The sequence below is a fragment of the Cimex lectularius genome, unplaced genomic scaffold (genome assembly GCF_000648675.2).
Source record: "Cimex lectularius strain Harlan isolate CLEC.00 unplaced genomic scaffold, Clec_2.1 scaffold224, whole genome shotgun sequence".
Classification (NCBI taxonomy): Eukaryota; Metazoa; Arthropoda; class Insecta; order Hemiptera; family Cimicidae; genus Cimex; species Cimex lectularius.
In genome coordinates, this window is record NW_019392750.1 from 656,787 (window position 1) to 682,871 (window position 26,085).

Below are 26,085 nucleotides of genomic sequence, written 5' to 3' on the forward strand. Positions count from 1 at the left end.
GCCTTATCACATGTTTAGATTTTCAAGTTGGGAGCGACTCAACTCCGCGCAGGAAAATCTGCTTCTTCCGTGAGGTTCGGTGTAGAAGCCCGCAAATCCACAGACTAATCGACAGAAATGCTGTCTTCTCCTGCTTGCCCCTTCCGAGGGGGTGGGTTAACGTTGTGCACTTAACCAGTGCCGCGCGTAAATATTGGGTTGTCCGGAAAATAATGCAGGATTTTAAGTTTTCATTAAAAAAAATCTATATAAAATATTCTGTTTACGTTTACAGGATTACTCATTTGTACGAATGTCAACACTTATTAATCCTCTTCCAAATGATATTGTTTGTTTACCTCTGTAGCATTCCGCTACTTGGAAATAATTCAGTCATCCTTATAATGTCAAAGCGAGAATTTCGTACGATTTTCTTTTACGAGTTTAAACTCGGCCGAAGCGGAGCCCAAACGGCTAGAAACATTAACCAAGTCTGGGGCGAGGGTTGTGTTAATGAGTGCACTGTGCAAAGGTGGTTTAAAAAATTTCGGGAGGGAGATTTCAGCCTTGAAGATGAAGAAGGTCGTGGAAGGCCTTCCTCTCTTAATGATGATGTTCTGCGATCAGTGGTGGAAGAAAACCCCAAAACAACTGTTCGAGAACTTGCAGAGCAACTCAAAGTCAGTAAAACGACCGTCGCTGACCACATTTTCCAAAGCCCCCAACTCATCAAAAAAAGGTAATGGTTACGGTATGGTGGGCTTCATTTGGTTTAATACACTACAGCTTCTTAAATCCTGGCGAAACCATCAATGCTGAATCATACTGTAACCAAATTAATACCATGCATCAGAAATTGGCAGTAATGAAGCCCTCTTTGGTCAATCGGAAAGGGCCCATTTTGTTGCATGACAACGCTCGACCACATGTGTCACGTGTAACGTCACAAAAATTATTGGAGCTTGGCTATGAAACTTTGCCTCACCCACCCTACTCTCCGGACCTCTCGCCTACTGACTACCATTTTTTTAGACACCTGGACCACTACTTACAACACATAATATTCAAAAATCAAACGGAACTGGAAAATGCATTTATTGACTTTATCAATTCTAAAAATTCTGAATTCTACTCAGACGGAATTAATAAGTTACCAACACGTTGGGAGAAATGTATTGAGAGTATGGGAAATTATTTTGATTAAAGAACATTGCTTTAAAGTAACTAGTTTCTTTTTTTTTGTTTAATACCAAAATCCTGCATTATTTTCCGGACAACCCAATAGATACCCAAAATGTGGTCGAAATGCTTCGGCCAAGTCTCCCACGCACTCCCTCCGGGCGCGCTTTCGATTTTAGTGGAATCTCTAACCACCCCCTAGAGGAGACTATGCCTACGGTAAAGGCAGCCCAATCGACCACAAGCATCCGCCTCCGGTCACCATTCCTCACGCATTCGAGGGACCCCGGCAGCGTAGTCACAGTTCCTCGCTGGCTATACGCTGTCGGCAATCCGATCCATCCGATTCCACGAGGGCGGGAGGTAATTCGGAGGTCATACGCAAGTACTACCGTCCACGGCATGCACCATCCCGGGCGGTATAAATAAATAAATAAATAAATATATATATATATTTAGATAGGGTCTGGTACCCTAACCTGCGTGTGTCTCTAATGCAGCACCCGCCGTTCGCGGCCATCTCTCAAGCCAACAACTCCCTTAACACATCTCGAGGGACTAGGTAGGCGTGCGTAGTCGTAGCACATCCCACCTACTCGTCCGATGTTACCACATTTAAAACTCGGCGAGAATAATCCACCCTTCTTCTCTGGTATCTCATTGAGATCCTTCAAAACGCAACTTCCTCGCCAAGCTGCGGTCACGCCAGTCACCAAAGCCTCACAAGCTTACCTTTTCAGGATACGCCCGCTCCGCTCCAGAGACCAACAACCAAAATTCGGTTCAATCTCCGCCCTCTAGGTCTCTTGTCGTTTCTTCGAACAAGAATCCTACTAAGGGCACCTCGTAGTTGCTAAGAACGGTACTAGGCACACCTCCTTTCTGGGGCCTCGTGCAGTAACACCGTACTCCAAGGGGTGCCCACATTGTGCCGCCTCCTGGCCCGGCTGTTCCCAGGGCTTCTCGAGCTCCCCCTTTAGGGTTACACTCGCTCCATCCCAGAAGCCAACCGTCCCTATCGCGTATTCCGAGTTAATTCCGAGAGAATGATCTACCCCTCTTCTGCGGCATCTCCAGGCGAGATCCTCCAAGAGGTAACCACCCCTTCGAGCTGGGGGGGAACGGCCGTCCCAGGTTTCACAAGCTCACATTTTGAAGATTCATCGGATCCACCCAGTTTCATACTTGTACAGACACATGTATAAAAATATACTACACTTTGAAAAAAATCCGTCACACAGATAATTGTATTTATGATGAAATTTTCATGTTGTTTTGTCTGTTTTCAGGGAGATAGTTGAGCTTCTACTAACGTACGAGGCTTCGCCTAATATCGTTGACGATAAAGGATGCTCACCCCTTCACCTAGCCGCGTGGACGGGCAACGTCAACATAGTTCGTCTCCTTCTGTGCCACGGCCCGTCTGTGTTGAATGTCAACTTAATTGTGAGTAATATTTGCTTTCATTGATGTATACATATTAGATTTTCGTTGTTTCGTTAGGAAAAAAAAGATTACTCAGTGCCAGTTAGTAAGATATGATTTTTAGTGAAGAAATTTAATTACTTGCTTAATGAGGCATACAAAGACGAATCGTTTGTATCTTTTTTTCGTCCTGTCCACCTTATATCGATTTTGGGTGGCACTTGGTGCAATCTGTGTATAAACTGTGACTGTTTACTGTATTGCAACTCCCTCAATTGCACTAGAAACTCTGTTAAACTTATCTCCATTGGAAATATTTATACAAAGAGAAGCAAGGAATAGCTCATTTAGGCTCCTGGAACAAACAATTTGGATGGGTTCTAAACACTTCGGGCATATATCAATAATAAATAAAAACAGACACCCATTTTTAGAAATGTGAACTGACTACGTGATGCCGGAAACATTCTTTACAACATCCTATAAAGTCTCAACAGACCACAAAGGAGATAAAGAATTAAGGAGAACATCAGATACAATGTTATGGTATATAGATGGCTTCAAAACAAACGATATAACCAGATCAGGTGTTTTTTTACAAACAAAACATGGGCCAAATCAAGCTCATTAGGGAAGTACACTTCAGTCTTTTAAGCTGCAATACACCCATCAATGTGCCTTAGAAAATCTTACAAGAAGTTACACTGGCAAAAAATCGCAACTATTAAAGCAAATAAAAATCTAATTAAAATTAGTCTATCAATGCGTCCAAAATCTCCCACAACAACTTCATGATGTATTTGGTACTAGGACAAAAGGAAATTTTGGGTAACTAAAAAAGTGGACAAAAAACACACTTGCAAGAGAAGAATGTGCAAGACCATATATATAAACTTACTGGTACCGTTCAAGAGACTTAGAGGTGATTATATGTCATTGGCATCTGGGAAATATCTGCACAATATGGGTACATACAATGATGACCCCCATATGTAGGTTATGCAATGAGGAGGAAGAAACACCAATCTATACCATCTTCGAATGCGAAGCAACCGCTCGATGGAGACATAACCTGAGATACAAAGAAAACCCAGGGAATGGAATTGAAGCAATGACAGTCAATGTTTAGGTACTCCTTAAAAGTAGGATCGAATCGACAGACTAAACTAAGTAACTAGGAAACATAAACCCCCACTTCATAGTCTCTTCTCATAATCATTTACTATATTCCAAGCTATCACTACCAACAAGGAATCTACTTGGGTAGTTTTTCATTCTTTTTCAGGATAAAAGCGACTTATTGTACCTAGTGAAGTTTATTGTCTATTTTTAAAATCTTTACTAAAAAATATTACAGTTGATGTGCTTATAAAACACATTTTGGAAATTAACTTTTGCAATGTCTTTTTTAAAAAAGCTACTAATTGAGTACTGCCCGGTCTATTCTATTAAATGGATACTGTTGCCATAGCTAAGCTAATGGACTACTATCTACTCTAGAGGGAATTAAACCACTAATGAAATTAAATGAACGTTTGTTGAACAAATGAAAAACATTAGTACTTGAGTAATAAGAGTAATAAGATTATATTTACTACTATTACATATATATTTTTGTCCTTTACATGTACGAGGTAACAGGAAAGGTTTGTGCTATTTTTCGTTGTTATTGTTTTAATAGAGTTGATCAAACTTTTCTATTTACATAGGTGGATTACGTGTTTCCATTACGTAATACCAACAGGATAATGCGTCAATTCACAACCTAAAACTGTCGAACAGTTCACCGTCAATTATAAAAATTTTGTTTTTTGTGGTGAAAAACCCATAACTCGTGTGTACTTATTGTTTGAATTTTAGCTCGGTACTAGGGCGGCCGAGGCAGCTAGTGAGACCTGCACTGCGTTTGGTGATGAAACAATAACTGAGTACCCTGCCCCAAAGTGGTTAAAATTTTTTAAAAACAGTAGTCCACCAAACTCGCAACATCACCTTTTGTTGATGCATATTCGATTTTCGCTTCACTGGGACAGGCAGGGTCATTTGGGGACAGTCAGTAGTACGACCCTCTAGTTTTACTGTACAGGATCCACTTTTTGTCGCATGTGACAATCCGGTCACTATTTTGTGCCACGAAAGCATTGAAAGGCAAATGTTTAAAGCCTAAAGTCGGTCAATTTATTAGGAACTCATTTGCTCAGCTTCCACGTCTTCTCATGTCGATGTAAGCTAGAGCGAATGGTTTCATAGTTTACGTTAAACACTTTGGTAAGCTCCTGACACGAATGAAGTTAGATAATTTGACCGTTATTTATTTATCTTCAATCCCCTCGTTCCTAGAAGAAAATTTTTTGAACCCTTTTGGGCAGTGCGCTCCGCCAGTATGTGAAGAAATCAATTGAAATTTAAATCCTGAATGAGATATTGGAGAAACTTTACAGGCAAAAAATACGTCGCAACCAACTTTCATTATTATTTTTTTTTTAGTATTTACTCATCAGGGCTAAACTGTCTTTTTGGCCAAAACTTACTTTTCTTTGCACAAGGAAACACTTGTATCCAAGGAAAAGAATGCAGTGTACTACTTCATATAGGACCTCTCATAGTCTGCATTAAGGCTGTACCTATTTTCGAAAATGTTTTTACAAAAGCTCCTATAATTAGAGGTTAAGTTACGAGGAGTCGGGTTTAGGACTTTACGCACCGCGACCAGTATTGGTTTACTGTGCAGTCTTCATTCTTATATAGAGCTCTTCGTTAACCCTAAGACTTCTTGTAAGATCCCAAAGCTTTGTCAAGGGCTCCTGTATGTATACCTTCAGGCCTGGGTTTTTCCTCTACTGGGAGTAGGGTTCTCAGCTTGCAGTAAGTCCTCGCACCAACAGAGGATATGTTCCGCTTTTGGTTTTTTCCTGGCTCTATACATTTGACTCCATAGACTGCTAGCTGCAGTGCCCAGTCAGTAGTTCTGCTATCTACTATCGTTCTCTCATGTTGAACTACTTGGCACACGGCTACTTACTGGGTCAGTCTCCACTCGCGGGTTTTTTTGTTTGAGTTATTCAATCGCGTTTCAGCATTGCGCTATCTTCAGTGAGGAACTCTACTGCTTAACTGTTCATCTTGAGTAGGGAAATTACTATTTTGGGGGCTTTCTTGATGTAGCCTAGCTTTTGATCGAGTTTGGCACCTGGTCCAGCGCATTCCGTCCACATACCATCTCATACTTCACAGCTACCTCAATATCCGATATTTTCAAGTGGTATTCTAATACGTCGGAATTGCTCAGGGTGGCATTCTGTTCACCCTCACTTTGCCAGTACACAGCTCCTATCCTCAAACCACACCCCGTCGTTTTCATACTTTACAGCTTCTCACGTAACTCTGATCCTGTTGTTTCCACTTGAAATCTCCATCAACACCCTCCGCAAAAAGATCGCTTCTCCAGTTTATTTCAATAATATCTCCCTCACAACTGCAGACAAGGTGCGGTACCTAGGATTTTACATGGATTTACGGATTAGATGTGTGGGTTTCAGTCAAACATTCCAACATCCGTCGCATCCAAATTCCCTAATCGATAATCTTCTTCCTAGATGCTTCTTTGTATCATACTCATATCCTCACTTCATAAACCCCTCCCAACCCCCATAAATCATCTTCAAATCCAGAAACTCTCATCCCGACGATTCCCTCAATCCTTCCTCTTCGCATAAAGAGGCGGCCTCAGCGGGATCTCCTTGAAGTGACAGTGATAGAGACACTATTATTAATTAAATAGGAAGCAATGTAGTATCGTTGGAGTAGTACTGCATGTAGCCCGATTGCGGGTTTTTTAATTGTTTATATATGCTCGTTCTTTTTCATTGTTACTTGTTACCGACTTAACGAAAGAAGGATCATTAACAGTACCTTGGAAATTTCCACATACGAAACTTTCCAGACACTTCAAATTAGTTAGAATAGTATCTGGATCCCGCTGAAATGAATGAGCTTGAGCAGAAACTCTAAGAAGTTAGTGTTTCCCTGCTTGCACGTCGGAAATGAAGCGCTTAATAATATGACATGATTGAACTGTTATGACACTTGATGTAGATGAGCTAGCCCGGGTAAACACCAAAACATAATTTTAACCAAAGAAATAAGGTAAGGTGACATATAGTTTTGTTTATGTCCTAGATAGATTATTAAACGACGTACTGCCGTTAATTGACTAAGTTTATCAAATTTGTTCAATTGTTGTTTGTTCTGACGGATGTTTGTCCGGTCGTGTTGAATGAATACCCGGACCTATGTTTTTATTATAGTCTGTGAGCAAGTTAAAGATTATTATTATTATTTAGAATACCAGTATTTTAGAGCTTGAACTTCTTCCATAAACATACATCTAAAAAAGCTTTTTCTGATATTAGGGGTATTCACGATCTTGGTGTTAACCCTGTTAACTCTGTTAGATCGTGTTAGATCGAGAAAAATGATGACGTAGACTAGTAACAATGGTTTGTTAACATTGCTCGATCTACCAGGTCAGGGCCGATGTTACATGTAGTCACATTGCTAGCCTTTAGGGCGTAGCTAACCAACATGGCAGCCATGAATATAACAGCTGCTTTTTGTGTACACGTATTTTCATTCTTAAATACGCATCAATTAAATCATACTAATACATTTCTTTTGTTAATTTCTGACCTGTCCCTATACTCTCATTCATACATCCCCTAATCCTATAAAGTTGTAGGCTGTTAAACGTTAGGCTAGAAGTTACGTCGGTATGAATTGAAGTGTTTCATTTGTTATTACTTTTCGACTGCATTGATAGCATTTTGAATGAAAGAGTTGAGTAATTTTCCTATTCCAATTTAACACAAAACAAACAAGTCTTCAAGGACTATTATAGCTTTATTTTTGGTTCTACCTGTCGCCACGCGCAGCATTGCGGAAAATTTAACGTTTAACATGGTAAGAAAAGAAGGGTGTGTTCACGATCTTACTGGACATCTCTATTCTAGTTAACACGAGTTAACATCTTCCAAACATCGTGAATACCCCTATTGTTTTATCTCGTAACTCATTCCTTTTCAAACCTGATGTAGAAAACTAAGTCATTAGTAACAAAGTATTGAAAAAGATCAGTAAAATAGAATAAAAATATATTATTTGTGAGCTTATATTTTGGCATTGACTTCCTGTTTAATAAATAAAAAGGAATTTGGTATGTGGCTCGATTGGAAGTATGGTCTAATTTCTTTACTTTCAAGGCTCATGTGCATCCCGCAATTTGTTCTGTGGGCAGTGCGGTTTGACATTGCATCTTCACTTTAGCCCGGTTTTCGTGACCGAGACCAATCATTTCTTAATTTTTACTGAAAACCCTTCAAACGATTCGTCCTTCGATATTAAATAATTAATTCTAGCGGCTAAAAGCCGAATTTAAAATTTAACTCAATATAATGTATTATTTATAAACAGAGGAAAGGAAAAGTTTAACGAAACGTGGTAATTGTCAAAAATTTAATTGTAGATTGTAAAAAAAGAAATCATCTACCATTTTCTTATTGATTTTGCTTACATTTCGGTAGCATCGTTTATATTTAATTTTAATTTTATATCAAGTTTGGGATATTACAAGAGGCGTTCAAGGGTTGCTGTTAAAAGATGATGTAGAGGTGAAGTCACCATCAGGCCCGGCATAGTTTGCCAGGACTGGGCCAAACGAGCCGTTTACAATACTAATTATACACTTTTGTATCCGAGTACTGTTGAAAACAGTTGTGACGTGGACATGGGTACTGAAACTGACCGGCATAACCTAACATGTCCACCCGTTACCCACCAGCCAGTTCCCCGACTAACTTGGTCTCAATTTTCTTTAGTAAGTAGACAGCACGTCTAAGATCTTGGGAAAAATCTGCTATTTCCCTCCTAAAAGCGCTTAAAGAATTTTTACCATTTCTTTTAGAATTTTAAAACACCTTAACTTTCAACCAGATAAAGTCAATTTAGTCACCACTGGCGAGAAAAGCTCCCAACACTTCTGATAGACTGCAATGATCGGAAACGAGAGAGTTACGGATTTACCAGCTCGCAGACCGCCGGAGTTAGTTTGGGATTGCATTATGGCTTTATCATACATTAGAAAAAACAATAAAATCTCATTTGTTTGAGTACCAGGGCATACAGGTCAGCGGGGCAGGAATGGGAAAGTTCGATGAAGATACCTATCGCTCGACACCCTCTTTCAGTATACCAATTCCAACAAAAGTAGATATCAGAAAATGGGTTCAGAAGAAGTCTTCGGTTCAATGGAATCCCCAGACCGTAGCAGGTGAACAAATTCATTAAAGGATCATTGCAGAAAATAACGGTAGAACTGCTAGGCCTAGGATTTGTCTGAAAGAACTGAATGATTGAACTTCTGAACTGCATATGTATAGAAACGGAGCGACAGAAAAATTATGTGCAAATATTTCCAGGGAAAGAAGATGAAAGAAAACATGATGACAAACTATCGTCACTTATATTCCTAGAGAACTGATTAAAGGCACTTGCAGCATATTGTACATTACATTCGACGACTTCGGACCTCCATCCAGGGAAAGAAGAAACAACGCAACATGTCCTCTGTGCGAAGGCCTATGCAGGATTCCTACTCCCAGGAGTGGAAAAATCTGGGACTGAAGGATATACACGAGAGTTCTTAAGAAAGCTTTAGGAAATGGTAAAAAGACTTTCGCGTAAAGAAGAGGTCTAGACATTGACGGAGTACCACGTAAATCTAGCCTCGCAGACCTCATAAACAAATTTCACAATACGAAAATTCATTGCTAAATCTAGTTTTCCTGGTTACAAAGACAGTTAGATATGCTTATTAATAAGTATCAAAAAATGTCAAAATACACCGACAGGCAAAAAAATTCCACCCAATTGAATTTTTCATTTTCTCGATAAAAGAAAATTCTGCCCTTAATTTGTCTCATTGTTTTTACCAATAAATATTTGTTTATGCTATGTTTTAAATTGGGAATATCAATTAGACGTAAGCACACTTAATCCTTAATCCAAAACAAGGTTAAACGATTTTTCAATGTTTACTTTTTACGGAATTTATAATGTTTATTTAGTTCATTTGAATTATGAAGCATTAAACTGTTTAGACTTCATCTTTGTTTCAGTTTTTAAATTTAAAAATGCCCTTTAGTGCTGAGGATGTTGCGCGTGGTGTGGCACTTATTGAAGATGGACGTTCCATCAGGTATGCGGCTATTGCCATCGGAGTTCCCTACAAAACCCTGCGAGACGTTTTCGAGAAACTGGGTCCTATCACAAAAGGCCCTGTTCTGGACGCCCTAGGGTAACAGAACGACTAGATGACCGTATTTTGACTTTCAAAATTTTGCGAAACCGGCACTTATTGTTGTTCGAGCGATTTCTCAGCTCCAGGAAGCTCGAGGTGTTCAAATTTCCGAACGCACTGCTTAAAGAAGATTAAATCAGTATAGACTGATGGCATTTCGCCCCGTAAGAGGACCAGAATTGACCAGAACACATAGAGTTGCACGGCCCGCATTTGCTCGAGAACTGCGAAATGAAAGGTACGAAACTTGTAATTTTTCCCAGAGCCAACCTTTCCAACGTAACTCAGTGATGGTGAGGGCAGGAATTTCAACGGAGAATCGCACAGAGTTGGTTGTTGTTCGTGGAGGGTCTTTGACGGCCACTCGCTATGTCGATGAAATTTTGGAACATCATGCGTTGCCTACCCTCGATGAAATCAGCGACAATCCTATTCTAATGCACGATAATGCCCGTCCAAATGTCGTACGCATAGTACAAACGTATCTTCAACAGCATAATATCAGGTTCTTAGCTTGGCCAGCCCGTCCTCCATACTTGAACGCCATCGAACATTTATGGGATAACCTTAAAATACGAATAAGAGTACGTCCATCACTTTTTGATACACTCCACGATCTTGAAAGGACTCTTCGTGAAGAATGGGCCAACCTCCAGCAAAGAGAGATTTCCAGACTGGTATAAAGCGTCGGCGTCTTCGAGATGTAATTAAGGCAAGACGAGGAAATATGCGATTTTTATGTGGTTTTTTCTTTAGCAATTTATATTTTTTAACTTTTTTAGACAAAGATGCCACTATTAACCGCCAAAAAACGTGAAACTTTTATTAATATATAAAAATGTATACAAATCAAGTTGTATTACAAGTAGGTGGAATTTTTTGCCTGTCAGTGTATATGGTATCATATCTCGTTTTATGTTTCTTTTTATTGTATAATGAGGTTGATTGTGTTTATTAGTGTGAATGTGTACTGTGAGCGGGTCTCTAAAAGAATATTGAGTACTCGGCCAATTACTTTAGCTAGATAAGAATATCGAGCACTCAGTACTGTACGTGAGAGAATGGTATGTAACTTTGGCTCCGTATAGAGAGCGTGTAGGAAAACACGGGCCGTGAATGTTTGGTTCTCGTATCCCACTATTTCGAGAAAACAGTGCTGCTTTAGTGCATGATAGATAAATTGAATGCGAAGTGTGAGAGAGCCGATTGAGGATTCTTGAGTAACTCATCAATTAACTTAGCTGTAAAGCATGTTTAAAGGTTAAGGGAGAAACATCGAGGAATCGATCCACCTTCGTAAACTTGAAGATTTTTAGTAAACCAATGATTAGTTTCTTTGAGTACAATAATTTGGAGGGACCACGAGATACAATTATTGTTTATTTTTTAACGTTTAATGATCCTTTTGATAAAATGTAGTCCTTAGGTTGTATTTATTCAATTCCCAGTTTAAGTTGTTTATTCTCTAATTCACTCCTACCATTTTCCCAAGGATACAATAAATTCTTAGCAACCCCCACATTACTGAATCTCCAAGCTAACAAATTTGAGGCAATACTGGCAAACAGGCAATATGTCACTTGTAGTGTAGAGGGGTCATATCATAGACTGGGCACGGGTCGATAGCTTATGTAGAAGTACTTTGTGCAGATCGCAGAGGGTTCTTCCTCCGCAACAGGGGTGGCCTGGTGGCAATTTTCGTTCAGATAGGCACTATTTATTGGGGTACGATAAATGGGGCAGCATCAAAACCGGGAGCAACATGAGGTTTGGGGACGGTGTAATTAATGCAATAAGTGAGTAAGCCTTATAATTAGGGGGTCAAGTGGACCCCTGCGGTCCTCTTCGTAATTGGCACAGTCTCATTCAAACCTGAACCCTTCGATTAGCCACTTCAACTGACCCCGTAATTAGAGAATACTTTACAAATCCTCCTATCGATCCCACTTAACAATATGGGAAAAAAGAGGGATAACTAGGTAAATATCCTTAAAGGTGAAACCCACCCGATGGGAGCCAATAATTGAATCGTTAAAATCATTCGCATCACTTTTCCTTACTTTTTTGTGTCAATTAAGTAATATAATTGCACATCATTAGTAGGGGTATTCAGGATCTTTTTGTTAACCCTGTTAAGTAGTGTTAGATCTAGAAAAATAATGATGTAGGTCTGTTAGAATAGGCTACTTAAGATTGCTCAATATAATGGAGTTGGGCCAGTGTAGATGTTAAGTCGAATCGAACAGCAGGGTAGTCAGCCAATAGACGTTAGGACTTAGGTATGAATTGAACAGCTGGTTATTTGTTGCTATGTCTTTTTATTTTTTAATACGCTTTAACTAAATTCAATCAATACATTTCTTTTGTTAATTTCCGACCTATCCTCTACCCCATTCATAGTGGAGGCATGGGATATTCATAAACTAAGTACCTACGTATGTACGTTCCATCCACCTATGTATCCTATGCAGAAAGGATGTTCATTACTGGATTCAGGAAGGAGTTGTTCTATTTCCTTATCTAGTCATTCAGATATTTGTTTTTACTTAAGCAGAGCAGCGATTTATGTAACTTAATTGGTCTATCTTCTTAGCAACCATTGAGTACTTCTCCCATTTCATCGTACAATTTTTCACACAAATCAAAGCCTTGATTAGTCTATGTTTTGCCTGTCTTTTGGCATTTAAAAAACTAATGCTCATAACTAATGCTCTTCTTCACAACTGAAAATAAATGATTTATCAAGAATAACAAATTTTCAAGAACTGTTTTTTCTTTGACAACAGTTTCTTGTTTTACTAGTCGTCAGTGAGACACTAAGGTGAAGAAACTAATATGTTAACATCGAAATAAGAAAAGGAGCGTTCACAAACTTCCCGATCATTTTCGACTCGCCTTAACAAGCGTTAACGTCTAGCACAAATCTTAATACCCCGATACCACCCACAATCTGACCTACGCTTTAAGTGACAATCTGTGTATTGATATCTGTGCTGAACAACGTAGTATAACTGCATTTTTTAATTTATTGCCTGATTGACCACTGTACTAAAAATCATAATTTTGATATTATTTAATATGAGCTGTAATAAATACATGCGAACAAAATAAGTATAATTATTTATGTTTTTTCTCATTTTCTAAGCGATGTTATATTTTATATGCGTTTAATTAGCGGATAATCTGCCCGAAAGTTAATTAAGCTTGCAAAAAGAGAGAAATAATTCCTGCCGTACAATACGGTTTAACGTCCAACTACCCGTTTGCTGTCGCGGACGAGGGATCAGTACTACATTGTACTAACTCCCACAAAAAGCGATTTAGCCTTTTTATATATTTAACTACATTTTTTTTACTTTTTCCTCGAGTTTACTTCCCATCGTAACTAAAGTATTTGAAAAGTAGGTTATTTTAAAACAATTTTATTAAAATCTGTAAAAAGTAGTAAAAATTTTATTAATCCTGTAATCTTAATCAGTTTTCACTCTTACTATTTTACATTGTAGCAAGTGTTCCAAAGTATATTGTGTAGGAGCCTTTCTTTACGACCGCATGTCTTGTACAAATTAAATGTTAAAGGGGACAACCAGGTTGGCGTGTCACAGATTTGGACCAAACGTTTTTTGGTGATTCTGCACTCGAAAATATAGGTAACGGCCACTTCTTGTGAATAGGCCCTGGTTAACTAAATTTTTGTTTGAATGTAAATTTATCGATTTTTGATCCCTACAATTTTTCCGATTTTTAAGAAGTCGTTATCAGGATATCTGATTGAAACGTCTATAATTCAAAAAGTGGTTAAAGGATTTCAACGTCAAACACCATTTGAAAGAAGGAACTTAGCTTTTTAATGACGTATGGACCATAAAATTTTATAAAATATTTCTATAAGAAAATACATAAAATAGGAAAATTTATTTTAGAGGCAAGAAGGGGGAAAGTGGGATATTTTTGTTTAGTGTACGAATAGATACACGCAGCATAACCCTTGGACGGTGCATCGCAAAATCCGTTCATTCGAGAGAAACCTTTTTGGTGGGGAGAATGACTAGGAAGTTTTAATTCACTAAGAAAGGCATTTGCAAATCGAATTGATTCCATTCCTCATTAGCACTTCAGCGGATGACTCGTCCCAATTCAACCCAAGAAGATAAGGAAGGACCAGATCAGCAAATCATAATTTGAATTTCGCAACGGATTAGGAACCAAAGAAATCTTGTATTGCATACAAGCCCTAATACAGAGATGTAGGGATCTCTCACCCATTCGGTATTTCTCTGTTTCATTGATTTACAAGAGCCTTGCGATGATGTCAACGTAGAAAAATTATAGAAGTTTACAGAGGGTCGAAAAGGTAACATATTTAGGTTGTCAGTTGAACTACCTATGGGACCACTCTAAAGAATAAACGCTAGGATAGAAGAGACAAGAACGGCATTTTCTAAAATAAAAAGGATACTTCCAGTCACAAAATTGATCTGAGATTAAGCATAAGTTAATTTCCTTATAATATCCTTATAAGTTAATAAGCCTCTCTGAAAAAGATTGTGCAATTCGAGATGTGGACCTATAGAAGGATGCTAAAAATAAGCTGGACAGAACACATCACCAACTAGGAGGTACTCAGAAGAATAAATAATTTATTCTAGCAGCCTGCCACAAAAGAGGATACATCTTAAAATGGATCCTTAATGAATCCAAATCCTGGTGGAACAATACCGCAGTATGAGGCACGCGAAGAAGTTCATAGCAGGACCATCGGCAAAACTTAAAAAAGAACTCCTGGAAGGCAACCGCTACCGAACCAGGATTCTGGTTGGACTCCTGAAGGGGCACTGCCACTTAAGAAAGCACATGCACCGGATAGGAGTACAGACAGAAGAAATACTGTGCAGATACCAGGAAGAGGGGGAGACCGCAGAACACATTTTACGTTTCTGTGAAGGCCTATGTAGGTGCAGGTTCTTGCAACTAGGACAAGAAAAACCACAAGCAAGATCCTACACCAAGGAACCGCTGGCAAAGCTGTGGAGGATGGGTAATAGCCTGAAGCGGCCCAGTGAGTTATAACTAGCAGAGGAGCACAATAGATCTATTTAGGTCGAGGTGTAATAGGCCTTGAGGCCGCCTCTCGTACTCTGAAGAATAAATAAAACAACAAAAGTTAACATAACAGTAAAAAAATGGAAACGAGCGTATTTACCCTTTTTTATTTATACCCGGATAAAAATGAACTCTTTAAGATTACTATAAACAGAAAAATCGAAGGGAGACGAGGACCTAGTAGGAGAAGAATTTCGTGCCTGAAAAGCCTTTGGCAATGCTTCAACCAAATCACTCGATCATGATGGCCATCGTCCCTTATCCGATGGGGTACAGGAAGAAGAAGAAGAAGAGCTTGAAACACAGACTGACACAATAAATCTTTGCTAGATATCTTATTTGTTCTGTAGCCGTTGCACAGTATAGTGCCTTTTACAACAGAAAGCGTCGATTGCGGGGATTTATGTTTGAGACGTTTTTAGGAATATTTCTTGATATAGTGCAACATTTCTTGATATTTGAGATTAGTAATAGTATGTCCTATCATATTTTTTCTTAAACACTCAGCCTTTACAATCAAATTTCTTATAAGAATTCGCAAGCATCATAATATATCTTAAGACAGTGTTGAACACGATGCAGTTTATGAAGTGGAAAGGCCAACGGGACCCGTAGCGTTTGGGGGGGGGGTATTAATTTCAACATGTATATTTTTAATTTTCGTCCCAGTGTCAAAGAACTCATCGGATTTGATAGGTTTCAAATTTTAACTTGGTCTCTTTATGAACGACAGTCGTTTACTCGTCCCATTTAAAGTTCGTTGTAAAAGTTCTTTGATGGGAGGGGTTGCCAATTATGGTGACTCGGCATGCCAATGCGACGGGGTCTTTGATAGTTTTTGTTTTCAACAGGCTTCAGTGTTCTTGTACCGTTCGTTTGTTTTAAAAAGTTTCAGTTCGTCTTAAAAAGGGAACGAGAAAAATAAAATCAGTTACAAGTTTTTGGTCGATTAGCGAGTTCCTTCGCCTCCTATTCTCACTCCACGTTTCTTCATTTCGCCACCTTTTCGGTTACTCTTGTACACCGTGGTAATGGTCAGCAGGATGATTAAGAAAACTGCTGAAAAATGTATCGACTTGTTATATTATAAATTCAACGATGTTGTTTAACGTTTCTATACCAGTTAACATTTTATAATGCGATTGAACGTTGTAACAATCACTTGGAAATATATACATATATTGGCCCACTCCGTAAACCTGGAATTCGGATAATGCAATAATTCCATTGATAGGCCAGGAGATTGCATTATTAAAAAAGGTCAATGGAATTTCATTAAAAAGTTATTTAAATCAACAATATATTACCATATGCACAGCTACTTGTAAACAGCGGATGATGCTTGCACAGTCCAATGTACGTAGTTAGATTACATACTAAAAATGAGAAAGTAGAAACTACAAAGGCGTTGGACAATGCTTGTTAGGCACACAATTGGATATACATTATAAATAACAATAATCGCGGTATTGTTGTTTTAGGAGTTAGCAGAATAGATTAACTATGAATTGGTGCTATGAGTCATATAAATTATTGGAAAGATAGACACATAATTATGACAGAGAGGCTGCAGATAAGCTGAATGAGGAATCAGTAGCATATAATCTATCTATAAAAATAGAAATTAAGTTAAAAAATAAGCACAAAAATTAAATGTATGGGACGGTTCTTTATTGAGACTAAATTACCAACAAAAAAGTATGCATTTGACATCAACGGGAACAGTCCTAAACACCCTGGTGCTTCATGGACATACAGGGTACTTCTGCTCATCGACTATAAACGGGATAATAGGGGTATTCACGACCCTGTTAACACTGTTAAGTCCTGTTAAGTCGAGAAAAATGATGACATAGACTTGTATGAATCGGCTAGTTAACATTGCTCGATCTCTCGGCCAGGGCCAATGTTAGATGTTAGGTCGAAAATGTAGTCACATTGCTATCCGTTAGGACGTATGTATCAACATGGAAGCCATGAATTTAACAGCTGTTTTTTGTTTACGCGTATTTTTATTCTTAAATACGCATTAATTAAATCATACCATTACATTTCTTTTGTTAATTTCTGACATGCCCCTATACTCTTATTCATAATTGATACATCCCATATCCTATAAGGCTGTTAGACCTTAGGATACATGTATGTCGGCCCGAATTGAAGCGTGTCAATATACATGCTCAACTTCAGCACAAGAAATGACTCTAGAATTGCCATCGTTGCATACATATATGCGGAGGGTGACTTACGAAACCCATAAGGAAAAAGGATAAAAATAAATTAATATTTGACAGACCACAGATATATTCTCAAACAGCCAAGAAGCACTGAAGGCTTTAGACGCTTCTACGTTCGACTTAAAGCTTGTCTGGGAAGGCTTTAAGATATCTCTTGTGGGAAAAAGGAGCTCAGTGTCTAATGTCAATGCTAGGACACTGGAGGATTGAGGCAACAAACGGGCTGGCAAACCAGCAAAAGCAGGATCAGACACCATTTGGACAAGAACCGCAAATCGACTGGCACGCCCTAAAGAATGCTAAAAGCGGACAAACACTGGCTGAAATACATCAGGTGCAAAGGAACAAAAGAAATTTCTTAGCTCCTCAACCAGGAAAACAAAAAAAAACTTCTACACTGACCATTGCCCAGTTAATTACTACCTTTAAAAATGGGAAAACCGGCCGAGTCTGCCATGAAACAACCAGGAACATCGGAACATATCATAGGTGACTGCATTATCCCGGAAACGTAACAAACGCTTCGTAAAGCGCTAAGAACACAAGCAAAGAGGAACCCTGTGAGAAAAAATGTAATGTAACTATATAATATACTCAAAACCGGCGAGTGTAGACGGGCCCAGTGAGACACCCAGTATGGTTCAACAAATAGATCAAGTATTAAAGGTAAGAGGCAAAGAAAGCGTGTCTATGGTTTCAGTGGTTGCACTGTTGATTTAAGCCATAAAAATAAAACATATATTAAAAACCCTATAAACAACACACTACAATTCTAGCTTTGTTTTCTTGCGTTATAGGTTTAACCCAGTAAAGATACTATCATACGCGATAGTACGTTTTGTAAAAGTTCTAGTTCAGTTCTTAGCTGTTTTTTAATCTGCATTCATTTAACGCTCCGAGTAATTCGAAAAGGTGAAGGGGAGCACTCGATCGGGACACTACCCATGCGGAATAACGGGGAGTCCGTCAAAAACACAACCCTCCATATCACATCATCACTCAAGTTATCGTCCCTCCTGCCAATCACACCGTCACGTTTCACCGATCACAAATTAGTTCTGTTTATCTTAACTGCATTCTCATCAACGTGCGATTCTTCATCCCGGCTCCAGTGAGATGATAATGACGTCCTGGTGATGCCTGCTCGGATCCATTTGAAACTGAGATTTAATTTAAATCGATGTCGATGAAATTTAAAGCCCTTCTTCAGAAATTGCCTATGCTTGTCATAGGACGAGAAACATTATATAAATTGAACCATTGTACTTGAACAATATATGTCACAAAAATGTGTTTAGTTCTTAAGTAAAATGTCAAAACGCGCCTGGACTTTTAGCAATATAGCAAGATTATCCTAACTAGAAGGAAGTATGATCGTAATTCTGAACAAAAACAAAATTTCCAAATAGATTTTTCACGCAGTAACTTAAAACTAAAAAGTTACCTCGTTAGCTCTATAATTTATCATTGATCCCTTGTTTGTTACGCCGTTTTGCCGTCGAACAGATTCGTTTTGGCTTTATCCCAAAATCGTCAAGCTTATTTGTGCCTTCCAACCTGTTTTTCTAGAATTTATTATATTTTTGCGTGGTCAAGTTCTTATGGGTGTGTCTATACGACTGTACTTCTACGACTCTACTACTGGTCTACCTATACTTGCTATCATGGGTCGGAACCGAAAAGCAATTTACGGAAGCGAAAATAGAGAGACCAAATTGGACAGAAACGACCAAACTTCAGTTTCGTCAACTTCATTTCATTCCTAAAGCTCACAAACATCCTAACGTAATATTCTTCTACCTATCCTTCGTATGATATCGAATCCATTTAAAACGTAATATCCATCCAACATCCACATAAAATCATTCCTTCTCACCAATTCGGTTTCCGTCCCCATCATTCCATGATCCAGCAGATTTCCGAGTTAGTGACAACATTTCTTCTGCTCTAGAGAACAAAGAAATAGGTTCTGGAACACAGGCATCCTTTATGTAGTTAAACACTTCCTTACCACCCCGTTATGAATCGTGGAATCCTATTTACCTGTTCGCTGCTGCAACGAATACGGAGATATCAGGCCGGCGTCCCACAATGGGGCATTTTTGGTCTCATACTGAATTCTATTTATACTGCTGACTTTCTTACACAGCCCACCACCTATGCGGACGACTGTCTTTTAATCCGAATCCTATCCAAGTAACCTCTAATATACAATAATACCTTGAGTTTATCAAAAACTGTTGTCAAAAGTGAATGACAAAACTGAACGAGTATTTAACATAAACTGAAAACACAGACTTGCTCTCCTCTGTACATCAACAAGGGCCTACCGAATTCTACTCAAGTCAGATAGTTAGTATTATCCCTTGACTGACGTGAAATCCCCACACAAGACTTAACGATTAACAGAAAACTACGGAATTTTAGGTTAGCAGTAATGATATTTTTTACGTCAATTAACCTTTATCTAGTATTATCTGGGGGTTTCGATTATCCACTGACTCCACCTATCTTGGTCATTACCCCGATAATGGAAATTTTACCGAGCGTTTGTGTCTTTTAAATTACAATTTGCTGTACTTTTATTTGTGAAGCTGTAGTTTTACATGACTAGTGGGCAATGACAGTGGTGATGATCATATTAAGTACGGATGCGTGGCTTTTATAATCCTCAAAGCACTCCATCCTTCTGGCTTATTGTACTTTACCTAGTTTTTTAGTTCAGTTAAGTTGATCTGATCCTTCTCTTAAGACGTAGTCATTGATTGCAATTCTGCAACTGCAATGTAGCAGTTTCTTTCTCTTCATTACATAACCTACAAATTATTGTTTATACTCATGTTGTGTCGGTGTTCCTCAGATGCAAGTGTCCTTTATAAGGATCCTCTGGCCAGTTTTTCTGCTTGTCATTAAAAAATGTCTATGTGGATCCTCATATTATGATACAAATTTCTATTTTTCTTCTATTTTTTCTAATTTCCTTCTTCTAATAACTGGTTGTTTTGTTATTTTCAGAATAAAGACAAAGAGACAGCTTTACATTGTTCTGCTCAATATGGAAATACTGGGGTTGTTAGTTTACTATTAGAACATGGCTGTGATCCTACGATTAGAAACATTAGGCATGAGAGCGCCCTCGACCTCGCCGCCCAGTATGGAAGGCTGGAAACGGTGGAGACCCTGGTTAGGACTCATCCGGAACTCGTCGCCGCTTACAACGTCAGGAACACCGGTGGTCTCCTTTCCATACCGCATACTCCCCTCCACCTAGCCAGCAGAAACGGGCACAAGTAAGTGTCGAATTTTTCGTGAGGTTTTGAGCAAGGTTTTAAAAACAATCTTTCAGGGGTGTTGTGGAGGTACTGCTCAACTCCGGATTGGCGGTGAACGTGAGGACGGCATCAGGGACAGCGCTGCATGAAGCTGCACTCTGCGGCAAACTCGAGGTAGTTAGGACTTTACTTGACCACGGCGCTGATCTATCGCTAAGGGACGCAAGGAGCAACACTGTCTACGACCTACTCCAGCAATTCCCACCACACGTGGTACAAGATATAACTACTTTAATAAAACGTAAGTTCCATCTACTTTCCCTTTTGAATTTTTTTTACTTCAGTATGAGGTTGAATATTCTATTTTTCACATTAGGACACAGACAAGATAACTGCAGCGACGGGGATGATTCTCTTCCACCGATCCCCGTTCCCTCGTTAGGCAGCCCTTACGAGAACGTACGTCTTCCTATGCGGCACAATTCTCCTTCTTCCTCCCCAACTCATTGGCACTCGGATCATAGGAGAATATCTCAGGCTTCCGCCATATCGCAGTAAGTTGTTCATCAAAAAAAGAAACATCTTTTACTTTCTAAAAACCAATTTGAAACCGTTCTAATAAAAACAAATATTAATGCCCTCAAACAGTTTTATTATCGTTCGGGGCTCGGTAAAAGCTTAATTTCGTCGCCGCCAAAAGCTTCATTACGTTCCAGAAGAGCATCAACATAAGTTTAACATTTAGTGAGTTTAATTTAATTAGACCCCATATACCACCTCACTCAGATATCATTTTCCTAATTTTTAACTAATTAATGAAATTAATTTAAAATATCCATTACGTTTCTGCATATGGGGATTTGCGATGGAATGTCACCAAGTTGAAGGCAAATTGTTCAATGTGCTATTTTTCGTAAGATTCACTAGTTTAGAATGAACTTTTATTTCAGAGGATTCGTTAAATCAACAAAAAATGGTTAAAACAACGGGGAAATTGGAAATCTTGTAGGTAAAATACAAGTGCACAGTAGTTTATATTATTTTTGTTTCAAATTTAAACAACTATACTCAGATGTAAGTTGTTAATATTGCTACAGCCTTAGGTAGGTAACTGTGCAGAGGTATAAAAAAAGGAAAAATAAAATAATTCCCTGCCCTACAGGAAGGGCTTAACGTCAACTAGTACCCTTAGGTGACGGGAAGAGGGGTCAAACTATTTTTGTTTCATACAATTTATCTATGAAAAAGCTATAGGCTTCGCCGGGATTCGAACCCAGAACCGCCTAGCGTGGCAAAACGAGTCGGACATCCTAACCACTCGGCCATCTTGGACTCCGTCGAATGGCATTTATTTCACGGCTAAATGTAACGTGATAGAAACCTCGTCCAAATAATCACTTTCTTCGTTGGTTTTTTTGTTCATCATTAGGTTATAACTGAGTAATTAATTACTCAGATACTGTACTAGATTTGTCAAAGTAGACGAAGTTTTTATTCTCTAAAACTCCTGCTTCGTCATCACGCTCGTTAGAGTAACAGCTTCACTGGTTTAATTCGGGGCCACCCTCTTGGGAACAGATTTGTATGCAACACAACGTCCCTTTTACACTTTGCCAACCATCAAAAACATGCAAAAAGGAAAATATATACATATAAACATGCATGCGAAAGACGTGTACGTCCTTATTCAACATCATGGCCATAGATCTATCACATTACACCGATTAATTTATTCAGTTGATTTGTTTCGCTATATACTATCGCTATCAAGGTTTCGCTATATCCTCAACGATTAATTTCTTCAATACTGGTAGTAGATCCGTAGGTTTTTCTTTTTCCAACTTTTCCACAGCCTTTTCCAAAGAGTAGCGATTTTCTTCTACCTTAGTCACCTTGACTTATAGATAAGCAAAGTTACTAAGCGGATTAGAGTTAATGTTTTGCCAAGATTTCATTTACTTGAGAGAGAGAGAGAGAGAGAGAGAGAGAGAGAGAGAGAAAGAAAGAAAGAGAAAGAGANAGCTGGAACTAGGAGATCAGAAGCCTTCACAATTATTCAGAAAAATGCGCGATTTAGGTGGAGCGAAAGTTGGGGAGGAATTGTTGCGATTTCTTTGGCTACAACGATTGGCCAGCAATGTACACTCAACTTTATCGGTACTCGGCGACGAAGTCACAACCGGAAAATTAATTTCGATGGCAAATAAGATGATGGAAGTGCAAAGACCAGGATTATGCCCATTGCAATCAGACGTTTCACCTAAACCTAGTCAATGTTCCCTAACGGATGAGCGTTTACTTGAACTGGCGCGAAAAATTGAAAATATGAGCTTAGAGATTAGTGAGCTTAGAACTCAAAATCGTCGCAATAATAATCGCAGTAATAACCAGATTTTACCACGAAGCCGAAGTTCCTCACCTTTCAACAAAAACAACGTGGAATTTTGCTGGTACCATGCAACTTTCGGTCGCAGGGCTTCTAAATGTCGACCCCCCCGCTCTTACGTTACCGCACCGGAAAAATAAATCCTCGGCTACAAGTGGCGGATTGCAGTCGAGGTATAAATAACCACCTATTCGTCACTGATAAAACTTCCAATATTAAATACTTAATCGACACCGGCGCAGACGTATCAGTATGGCCAGTATCAAGCGAAGATAAATGTCGTGGACCTTCAAAATTCTCTTTAGTTACCGCAGACGGTTCACCTTTATACACCTTCGGCACTAAGCTAATTAACCTAAATTTGGGTCTGCGTCGTTGTTTTCAGTGGCCATTTTTACTTACTACCGTAATTCAACCAATAATAGGTGCAGGCCTACTTAGACATTTTAACCTACTGCCTGATTTGCGGCGTTCTTGTCTAATCGACGGATCAACGCTACTTCAGACACCTCTCGGTGTACAGCAAACTCGAGCACCTTCGGTTTTTGTCATAGAAACATCTTCGCCTTTTATACTGATCATAAGCCGTTAGTGTATGCTTTCAACCAGAAGCTAGAGAAAGCTTCACCGAGACAAACACGACAATTAACTTTTATAGCGGAATTTTCTACGGACCTGCAACGTTTAAAAGGAAAAAGTAATGTTGTAGCTGACGCCCTTTCAAGGGTGGAGACGATCAATTTTCCTTCTTTTCTGGATTACGACATGCTGGCAGTACAGCAAGACGGCGAGGAATTGCAGGAGCTGCTTCTATGGCCTAACCTGCGCTTCGCCACCTACCCAGATAAGCGCAAAACTATTTATTGTGAAGTTTCCACGGGCCGGATAAGGCCATATATTCCGAAAGAGTTTCGTCGATCGATTTTTGACAGGCTACATGGTTTATCCCATACGGGAACTCGCGGTTCCGTTAAACTAATTACCGAGCGATATTTCTGGCCGGAAATCAGAAAAGACGTCGCAAATTGGGCCAAGTCGTGCGTTTCCTGCCAGCGAAGTAAAATTCACCGACATACCAAAGCACCTTTGTCCGATTTTGCTGTCCCCGAGAGTCGGTTTAGACACGTACATCTCGACATCGTGGGGCCGCTGCCTATTTGTCAAGGTTTCAAGTACCTTTTGACCGCCATCGACCGTTTTACTCGCTGGCTGGAGGCATTTCCGATTTGCGACCAAACGGCGGAATCGGTAAGCAAAGCTTTCATTTCGGGTTGGACGGCAAGGTTTGGTATTCCAACATATATAAATTGACAACAGACTTAGGTCGTCAATTCCAAAGTGAGTTATGGTAGTGTGGCGACCATTTTGGCAACACTGCCTTAAAAAAGTGAACCTTCCGAGACTGCTTTTGAGAAGTTAATAAACAAGTATCTTTTCGACCGAACACGTGTTGCTTTTGTACCTCCCAGTGTTTAAGCCAAAATTTATTTAAAAATGAACTTTTCTATTTGTGACATTTTTTGTGTAGTCTGCTGGTTGATGAACCTGAATTTGGTCATTACCGATCATTTTAGTCTTCATATCCCCGCTGTTTTGCTCTGTTCGCTATCTTCAGTTTTGGGTGTGTCTTGCCAGAAAAAAAATAAAAAAATAAAACCCAGCATCTGACAGACCAGCCCAGCTAGGATTGGCAGACCACATGTAGAAAATCTCACATAGTTGTTGCGGGTATTAGGTTCTGCAAATTATTTGTCTTAGTATGCCACTTGGTGATTAAAACATGCGTTTGACCAGCTATTTTTTCAACAGAGAATCCGAAGGGGCTTGCAGAAGCGTGGACAGCAGGCACTACCAATGGAGTAACTCCTGCGGGTTGTCTAAATCGATGCTGGAGGGCAGCTTCATGTCGGAGGACTCCTGCTGCAGTCACGGAAGGGACCCGGACCAAATTTCGATATCATCGACGTCTAGCATAGGCGGCCCCTCTTCCAGACGCTCCACGGACCTCTACATACCCATGACGCCCAGCCCAGGATCCAACAATAAGGTTTCTGTAAGTTCTATCATAATTGTGAAATGAATCCTCTTCAAGGATAACCCTTTGATATGCCGAGCGGTTTAACTAAACCCATTGATGAGTAGAGTATTAAATGGAGTAAGTTGATTTTTATTATATGAAATTATCCTCGAGGCACGAAATCCTTCTTTTTTTCATCCTTACAATAGTTCACACACAAAAATCGAAAATGGAGTATATGTGCTACGTACTTGTTTAGGTTTAGTTTTGTTTTTTACTTTTGAGATTATCTTTTGGAACGACAAAGGTGTTACAGATTCTTAGGCCATGAACTGTGGCTTTTAACAATATTAATAATTCTCTCTGATGTGAAATCATTTCTGAATCAAGTTTTAAATTTTAACACTAGGTGATAACACATCATTTATATTTCTCGCTATCATAAATAATCAATAAACGAGTGTTTTTTAAGGTATTTCGATTGACAAAGTTTGAGGGTATGGATCACTATTTATAATTTATAACAAACGTTTTGTGGCCATACTTCGTAAAAAATATTATACTGGTCTGAGCGTTCTTGCCAACAAGAGTTAAGAAAAAAAGTGCATGTCTTTCAGGAAAATTATAATTATCAGTCCATATATTTTCAACTGGGCTTAAAAATAATATCAGGATCGTATTAAATAACAAGATATATTCCTTAAATATGAATATTCATAGTAAACAAATCAAATAAGATATATGCAAGAAGGTATTAAATGAGATTAAACCATGACAATTTTACAAAACCAAAAGATTCTTCCAGACCGAAATAACATTTTTCTACAAAAAAAAAAAAAAATCGGATTCGTCTTAAGCACCCTTTAAAACCCTTAAATATGATTTTTGATACCAAATAAAAAATAAATATTTTGGGATTTTTTGGCCCTAAGGCCCGATAAATTTTTTAAAATATATTTATAAATAAATAAATATGATTTTTGATAGCAAACAAAAAATAGCTTTTTTGGGCGGCTACACCTATTTTTAAAAAATTTAAAGAATATAATATCATCGATTTACGTAGGATATATAAAATAATGTACAGTAAGGTATTAAATGAGGTTAAGAAAAATGAAAGTTACAAAAACTAA

The 26,085-nt window shown here is 38.7% G+C and overlaps 1 protein-coding gene across 5 annotated transcripts in view; it reads left to right on the forward strand.

Annotated features, from left to right (window-relative positions):
- The window catches only part of LOC106668900 (ankyrin repeat and sterile alpha motif domain-containing protein 1B-like), a 136,159-nt gene that overhangs the window by 18,757 nt on the left and 91,317 nt on the right, over positions 1-26,085 (forward strand). For 4 of the 5 annotated variants that reach the window (XM_014398057.2, XM_024227242.1, XM_024227241.1 and 1 more), the window contains exons 3-7: positions 2,448-2,604; positions 20,293-20,567; positions 20,624-20,850; positions 20,926-21,103; positions 24,745-24,988. In XM_014398057.2, coding sequence (XP_014253543.1) covers positions 2,448-2,604; positions 20,293-20,567; positions 20,624-20,850; positions 20,926-21,103; positions 24,745-24,988 — 1,081 coding nt within the window. The remainder of the gene's footprint in view (positions 1-2,447; positions 2,605-20,292; positions 20,568-20,623; positions 20,851-20,925; positions 21,104-24,744; positions 24,989-26,085) is intronic. The other variant, XM_014398058.2, reaches the window with a different exon arrangement.